Source organism: Prunus avium, chromosome 3, assembly GCF_965620075.1.
Source record: "Prunus avium chromosome 3, drPruAviu1.hap1.1, whole genome shotgun sequence".
Taxonomy (NCBI): Eukaryota; Viridiplantae; Streptophyta; class Magnoliopsida; order Rosales; family Rosaceae; genus Prunus; species Prunus avium.
The window spans coordinates 36,360,329-36,369,016 of NC_142286.1; the positions used below are offsets into that span (position 1 = coordinate 36,360,329).

Here is an 8,688-nt window from a genome sequence, read left to right on the forward strand (position 1 = left end):
GGTAACTCCCAATTTAACATCCATGTAACCCAAAATTTATGTAAACATGAGAAATCAGCTTTCTCTTTAAAATACTTTATCGTTAAAGATATAATCGTCACATAGGATAAGTTTTATCTTCCAGACAAATGGCCGGAAGTTTCTTAATTTGGTTGAGTTTTGATTTTGATCACAAAAGGTGATCAAGACAAGAAGGCGAACAGATCATAGATTCATATGTACAATTTTAATGCAAACAAAGACTACGGAATCATACTTATGGAATGGTTAAGGAAAAAGACCAGGGCAAATCAAAATATATGTATGTCTCTCCAGCTGAAAGGGATGGATGCAATATTTATTTATTTAATTTAATTTTTTTCTTGGTTCCAGTCTCCAGAAGCTATATACACAACTTTGTGGTGGAGGTGCATCCTAATCCAGTTTCTGGCATGGCAACTTCCTATTGGCTGCAGGAATTTCCCCCAGAGGCTGTCTGAGTCAGCATCTACAAGTCAGCATCCAACTGAGTTGTACACGTGTTCACTGCAGAATTGCAGACTCTCAATTTAGCTGCTCCCTTTTTGTTTACTATTTTTAATCTTTATGTCGACCACCATCAGTTTAGTGACTGATTGACTTGGTGTGAAGTAGTTGAATTTAGCAAACCCCAGACTTTCAAATTAGCCACCACACATATGATATGGCTTCCCTTTTGGAAAGTTTTTTGCACAGCGGAGTAATTGAACTTGTCACATATTCCAACATTGAGAAAAGAAGTATGAGCGGACTAACAACTACTTTAGTAATTTCTTACAAGTTAGTTGGTCGTTTATTTCGTGGTCGAGAAATTATAATGGAATTACCTTACTTTAAACTTGCTTTTGGTAGCTTTCATGAGGGGATTCATCTCTACCTTGTGATTGATGTCTCTACCTTGTGATTGATGATGGGTAGGTACTATTGGTTATATGACAGCTACAGTTACTCATGACCATCCAAACAAAGCAAATTGGCATTGCAGATGCATGTCTATATCATTCTTAGTTAATCACATGTCAAATAATCAAAAGAACATGTATAAAAAGATTAAAGATTTATGAGCACTAGGATGAGAGAGAGAGAAAAAAAAAACTAAAATCTGATATTTCTTGGTATAAAAGATTTAATATTTTATGATGAAGTAGTTTAGTGCTTACCTTATGGAGGTTATGTAAAGAAAAAATGTTGTAGTTAGTGGTGAGTAGTAAATTGGAATTGTCAATCCAAACTAATTAGGACTGATAATTCGTGGTTAAGTGATGAATTATGAGTAGTCATATTTCGATTGTTGCTCATACTTCAATCTCTTGATTCTTCTACGGATAATCCTCGTTTACTTAGATTTGTTTTATTTATCGATAATTATATGTCTCGGAGAGAGCTCATTCTTCTACTGCCCGCCCAATGTCAGCATTCAAATCGATTGTCATCCCTGGCCCTGAAAGGTGGACATCGCCCGCCTTGCCCATATACATTGGATTGGAACCACAATTGAACAAGAGGGCAGGGTAAGTTTTCTCTCTGCTCCTTCTCCATTGTGCCACGTGTACATGGTGGAGTGAAATGTGAAAGAGGTTTCAAAGGGGGATGTCTTTTGGTGTTACATTATCCAGTCAGCAAACACAAAACCTAAAACGTACGGGCATTATTTCCTTGGCATGAATCATGATAGAGGCAGGAAGGAGGGAAGGAGGGAAGGAAGGGGTCTTGTCTTTGGTAGTAGTTATGTTCGATCCAACAGTAGCAAAGGCAAAACCCATAAAGCTTTCTCCACCACGTCTTTTATTATTTTTGCCACGTGTATCCCCGAATCTTAGCTACTCATGGTGGGTCCAGATGGGCCAAAAGCCTATCAGCATGCCCTTGGGCCCCACAGGAACCTCTGACTCAGCCACGAGGGCCCCACACCCCACAATGCATAGCCAACCACAAGATAACGTAACAACTTTTCTCCGCCACTTGTTGTTGGCCACGCGTCGCTTCCTGGATTCTTTCCCGCCCCACTGGGCATTTGGCTCTCTGCCTACAGTTAGACCCCCCCAACTAACATCTCCTTCCACACTCCTCAACTCAATTATTACTCAAAAACTTAAAAGAGTCTGAGAAACCGAGAGAGATGTTGAAGGAAGAGAGCAATGGCGCTGCTGCCAACAACAAGTGGGCACGTGTTTGCGACACGTGCCGGTCCGCAGCTTGCACAGTGTACTGCCGTGCAGACTCTGCGTACCTGTGCTCTGGCTGCGACGCCACTATCCACGCTGCCAACCGCGTGGCGTCGCGCCACGAGCGCGTGTGGGTCTGCGAGGCGTGTGAGCAGGCCCCGGCGGCTTTCTTATGCAAAGCCGATGCGGCCTCGCTCTGCACTGCCTGTGACGCAGACATCCACTCTGCCAATCCGTTGGCGAGGCGCCACCAACGTGTCCCAATTCTGCCCATCTCCGGTTGCCTGTACGGACCACAGGCAACCGACTCAGGCGGGATAGTGGTGGGGTCCGCTGCAGCGGAGACAGAAGATGGGTTCTTGAGCCAGGAAGGAGATGAAACCATTGATGAGGAAGATGAGGATGAGGCAGCATCATGGTTGTTGCTCAATCCTGTGAAAAACAATAACAACAACTGTAACAATAACAATAATCAGAGTAATGGGTTCTTCTTTGGAGTGGAGGTTGATGAGTATTTGGATCTTGTGGAGTACAACTCATCATGTGGTGATCAGAACCAGTTCACTGATCATCATCAGCATAACCAGCAGCAAGAGCAGCAGCAGCAACATTATGGTGTGCCTGTGCCACACAAGAACTATGGAGGTGATAGTGTTGTGCCAGTTCAGATGCAGAAGCAAAGCTTTCATCAGTTGGGTTTGGAGTATGAGTCTTCAAAAGCTGCCTACAGTTACAATGGTTCTCTTAGTAACACTGTAAGCTTCTCTCTCCACTCTACTGTCCATACAAATGGTTCTGTTTCTTTGCTTAATGCTAGTTCAATATTTTGTTCAAATCAAAACCCTCCTAGTAAAAATTACTACCAGTACTAATTTACTAGCTTTTAATACTATAATTTAGTTCTAGCTGTTGAAAATCCTGGTGGGTTATTATCCAGTGAATCAAGTTCTTGTGCTGCTACAGTAGTGTAGTGCTTTCTTTTTATCTTGGGAAGCATGATTTGGGTTCCAAATCTCATCAAAGTCCCATTTCTGTTCTCCACTATCACACTTTTTTTTTAGTGGTTGTCTCTGTGTAACAGCTTTAAAGGTAAGTTTCCTTTCAGTGCAGCAACAACTTCTGAGCTAGATAGATTCTCATGTAATTCTATCTACAAGTACAAATATTCTTCGAGTATCTTCAGATAAATATATTTTTATCTGCACTTTTTTGAGCTTTTTTGTCCCCTTTTCTTTGCTTTTCTTCTTAAAGCAAAGAACCCAACAACATCAGTGTTTCATTCCCTTTGTTTTCCTTCCCCTTTTTACTACGAGTCAAAAGCGTTACACCATGAGGTCATATTTTGTTGAGAAATTTGACTTTTGAAGTTTCTCTTCTTGTGTAAATACAAGGAAATTTGAGATCAGATGATTTTAATTCTTCATTTCTATTGTTTATGTGGCTTAAGGATTTATGGTCATTTGGCTGTGATCAACTCAAGTAGCTCAAAATCCAAATATAAAGAACAATCTCGCATACATAAATCTTTGTTCCAAAAATTCCTGTATCAATCTAAATGATGAAAATAATAACTTATGGTTCTGGTTCATGAAATAGATTTCATTTCCACATATGTTGAGGTCTTCATCTTGACAGCCATTTTCTTTGATCATGTCACACAGGTCTCTGTTTCATCCATGGATGTTGGTGTTGTGCCAGACTCAACAATGAGTGATATCTCAATCTCACACCCAAGAACTCCTAAAGGGACAATTGACCTTTTCAGTGGACCTCCCATTCAGATGCCATTCCAACTAAGTCCACTGGACAGGGAGGCCAGGGTCCTAAGATACAGAGAGAAGAAGAAGACAAGAAAGTTTGAGAAAACAATTAGGTATGCCTCAAGGAAGGCCTATGCAGAGACCAGACCCCGGATCAAGGGCCGGTTTGCAAAGAGAACAGAAATGGAAGTTGAAGTGGACCAGATGTTCTCCACAACACTGATGGCAGAAAATGGATATGGCATTGTTCCATCATTCTAATTACAGCAGAAGAAAAGAGGACCCTCTTCAGATAACAATTGTACTGGCTCTTAGTTATAATTAAAGATCTGCTACTGATCCTTACTGTATCTTTCCCACTTATATATAATTGGTTTAAGGTAATGACATGTATGGCTGGTAATTCTGTATACTGTCCTCTTCTTGCCATTGCTATGCTGTAAATGCATTTGCATCCTTTTAACTTATAATATTTGACTTTCTCATAAACTACAACTTCACTGTTTGGAGTAGTAGGTGTTTCCTATTTTAAAGTTAGCAAAGACCAGGCAGGAGATGGCATTTGTAAAAATATATAGTGAATCTTTTCTGCTTAGAAGTTTCAAGTGATTTAGTACTATGTCTTTCTGGAGAGGGACTGGTTTGTTTTGTTAAAGCACAAGGAGCATTCCTGCTTTTGTTTGGGCCCTTGCTCTTTTCACATGGAATATCCCATTTCCGTCGTGCCAAGAACTTTTCTGGAGGCATTTTACTGCAGCCAACTTATACTGCCAAAATGTTCACCGCTGCATACCTCGATGATTGATCTGTTATTGGAACTTTGCTACAAAATAAAGACATGGTATCCAAGAAGCACATATATTTTCCGTCCATATGAAATTCGGAAGCAGATATAAGTGAGGTACAGATAGAGGGAGTGAATTCCATTTTAAAATCCACAAATGACATTCCTCTGCAAAAACATAGGACATTCTAGTGGCAGAATGAACTAGTCATTTTTAAGAATTAAGTTGTTATTTCATTGCTAGCATAATCTGGGTATGTTCCTTATTGGGAATATGATGGAGATCCAGTCTGCTTTCTTTGCTAGTGGCATAGTAACTGTGCCATCTACAAGTTAAAATGCTTACTTTGTCTGAGAAAGCAAAGCTCATATTTCATCAGTAAGTGCTGCTCCTCCTCATCAATACGGACAAGACTTTGTTTCCATCAACCTTCCTCAGTAGTCTCAAAATTATAACTTTGCTACACTTATGAACATTCAGTTTTCGATGGAAGGATTTTCCATTAACATTGGAACACTTTATATGCGCAAGTATATGTGAAACCAAAGTTCAGCCGCTGAAAGTGGAATGAACATATGGAGGCTATTGAAGCTTTAAAGCTGGATGCGCTTTGGTTGCTCCGACTGTTTTCCAATAAACCTCAAGAAAAAATACTGTGATCATACTATTCTTGGGCCCCAGTATATCAATTCCTTAGATTTAATATGTTGAGCATCTGCGATTTGCTTTCACTCCTTTTAGACAGATTCTAACTTCATCACCACCTCCACAAACTCCTAGAAGGTAAACAAATTCCGAGATACATGTTGATGCAACTTTTTTCACCAAGGGCTAAGATTACTTTATGTGCAAGAAGGGCCAGCAAAAGGAAGGAAAGCAAGAGTGAGATCTTAGAAGCTCCGGCGGTGGTATGGTGTGGACTGACATAGAATCTGGTCCTTAAGTGCATCACAGAAGGCATGCAAGCATGAGATGTAATATGTGAGGAATATTTTATCTCAATATCTAAAAGAGAACACCTTTGATTCCACTGAACATCCAGCAGAAGCTGCAAATTGATCATCTTATTCAATGGTTTCCACTTTTTTTCAAAATTGCCAGCCATTAGCCATGTGTTATGCTCCAACTTCTTTTTAAGTTGCAGGACCATGCAAAAAGGCAAACCAAGTCAATTATAAGAGTGCATAGAAAAAAACCGAAGAGTAATTCTCCATGAGTAGGATCTTCATCAACAAAGACATGCTGCACTTTTGCTCACCTTTTCAAAAGATGTGCACATCAAGCACATGGGAGAACAAAGTGCTAAAACATAGAGAATATTGAGAGTAGAGAGTGGAAAGTGTAGAGAGAATGAGAGTTGTAGAATATTTTCTGATTTTTCACTTATGTTTCATTCCTTACAATCAACACATATATATACAAGTTCCTAAGACATTAGTCAAGCCCCCCAAGTTAGGCAACCAAACTAATTAGGCAACCAAACTAGTTAGGCAACCAACCTAGTCAAGCCCCCCAAATATTGTAGGTGCCAAACATTAATTGACTACATAATTAACACATTAATTGACTACATAATTAACACATTAATTGACTAAACATTGTAGGCTACCAACCATTGTAGGTGCCAAACTAATCCTCATTAATTGACTATTGCTAACACTCCCCCTCAAGTTGGTGCATAAATATCATCAATGACCAACTTGCCAAAAGAGAGACTGTCGTTATTAATATTTCCGCATCAAGCTTCTTCTTAATAGAATGTCGATCCACTTCAACATGCCCCCTCACGTGGGACCACTACATGGTGGGCCACACGTGGAGCAAAGGCCACATCGAAGTTAATCATTTCGGTCTGTCGGTGGCAACACCAAATCCAAGTGCAGCCGGTTGGTTGGTAGATCACATAAACCATGCGAACAAGGCAAAGGCAAAGCAAAGAACATAGAAACCCTGTGAACACGGTAAGAACACAGAAACCCTGTGAACACGGCAAAGGTAAGGTAAAGGACACAGAAAACCTGTGAACACGGCAAGGATAAGGTAAAGGACACAGAAACCCTGTGAACACGGCAAAGGTAAGGTAAAGGACACAGAAACCCTGTGAACACGGCAAGGACACAGAAACCCTGTGAACACGGCAAAGGTAAGGTAAAGAACACAGAAACGCTGTGAACACGGCAAGGACACAACCAAACCCTAAAATAGGGAAAGGCACGTCAAGGTAAAACCAAACCCTAAAAAGAAAGGGTAAGGCAAGGTAAGACAAATAAAGGCCAAGCAAAGGCAAAGGCAACCAAACCCTAAAAAATAGGATAAGGCAAGGTAAGGCAAAGCATGGTAAAGTGTGGCAAGGTAAAGCCAAACCCTAAAAAATAGGATAAGGCAAGGGTACGGAAAGTCAAGAGCAAAGGCAGGGTCAATGGGCGTGACCACAACGGAAACACACCAGCAAAGGCATGAGCAACAATATTGGCACCATAACATGCAGGATCAATACAAGGCACTGGCACCAACAAGAGTAATACAAGGCACTGGCACCAGCAAGGGCAACAAGGCTTGGACATAATAGGCATCATCAACAGCAATACAAGGCACTGGCACCAGCAAGTCAAGGTAGGGCAAACAACTGTGGCAGCAAAAACATCAGAGACAACTTCTCTTCACTCCCTCTCTCCCCTTGAAGAGAAGGGGTCGATGGAGCCATATGATCAGTGGCACTGGCACCAGTGAGAGAAATCTAAGACACTGGCACCAGCAAAGGATATAGTAAGCAGCAACAACAATACTAGCAGCGTCACAAATACTTCCATTATTGCAGACACAACTTCTCTTCACTCCTCCTCTCCCCCTGAAGAGAAGGGGTTGTCAGAACCATAAAAGCAGTGGCACTTGAGAAACAGAAGCTGACTGAAGCTCAGATGTAGAAGAATCAGTCATGGCAGATAGGTAACTGAATTGCAGGCAGCGGAATAGATGAGCAGCAGTGTCACTCCCCCTCAAATCCGACGACGTATGAGAGTCGAGATTTGGAGAAAGAAACACCGGTAATGACAATAAAGTTGCAGCACCCAAATAAAGTTGCATCTATCTCCCCCTCAAATCTGACACTGGTAGAGGGTCGAGATTTGGAAGAAGAGAAAATGAAATAATAGTAAAGAGACTCAAACATGCCAGTCTCGTGGTAGAAACAAATGCAAGGAAATGTGGAATGGAGATGGGCATCCGACAACTGGAGAAAAGGAATAAAAGATGGAAAAGAGTCAAAACATTAGGCACAAATGTGGTGTGCATGAGAACGAAGAGATGAGGAGAAAACACCTTCACTTGGGTAACACAGAGAAAAGTGTAAGTCAACAAGGGAGAAGAAATATACCAGACAAAAATGGGATGGAAATAGAGTGGAAGAAATAATTTAAGGAAATAAAAGGGAATAAAGTAAGAAGTATGTGATAGGTGGTGAGAAAAGAAACCATAAATAAGAAAACACAAGATGTTGGCGTGAGAGAGAGAAATAGTCAAATTGAAAAGGAAAAAGAGGTAGACAAGGTAGAAATAAGACAAGAAAATAAAACACCCTTGGGCCAACAAGTTGGCAAAAGCAAATAAAATCAATAAAGAAAAGAAGAGCAAATTGGAAGAAGAAAGGATAAGAACGGGAGCTAAACAAAGAGAGGGGTTGGAAAGAGAGATAGTTGAAAGGAGAGCTCGTTAGAGAGCAAAGAGAGAAACAGATAGGTTGCTCAAAAAAGGAGAAGGAGAAAGGCAGCTCAAGAGAGCAGCAAAGAAGACAGAGACCAGCAGAAAAGTCAAAGAAAAACATAAGGGAGCTCGTTAGAGCTTGAGAGATGATGCAAACACCAGAGTGGCTGTGCAAAGGGAACATCGTCAGTAGTGTAGCTCGGTATGACAGAGACAAGGCCGAGTAGGAAAAGGCTCAGCGAGCGGTGACGAGGCTCGCGG

General features: G+C 41.0%; 1 protein-coding gene across 1 annotated transcript; it reads left to right on the top strand.

The window, feature by feature from the left end:
• Positions 1–2,054: 2,054 nt before the first annotated feature.
• Positions 2,055–4,438, top strand: COL2 (CONSTANS-like 2). The gene is made up of 2 exons (XM_021961881.2): positions 2,055–2,938; positions 3,845–4,438. Exons 1-2 carry the CDS (start codon positions 2,138–2,140, stop codon positions 4,202–4,204), a joined length of 1,161 nt encoding a protein of 386 aa, XP_021817573.1. The 5' UTR covers positions 2,055–2,137; the 3' UTR covers positions 4,205–4,438.
• The last annotated feature ends 4,250 nt before the right edge of the window (positions 4,439–8,688 follow it).

What these genes read in the sequence shown, in the direction of transcription:
- COL2 (XM_021961881.2), top strand. Translation starts at nt 2,138, where the DNA reads ATGTTGAAGGAAGAGAGCAATGGCGCTGCTGCCAACAACAAGTGGGCA. An exon ending in ATGGTTCTCTTAGTAACACT is followed by an intron (nt 2,939 to 3,844) that starts GTAAGCTTCTCT and finishes CATGTCACACAG; the next exon opens with GTCTCTGTTTCATCCATGGA.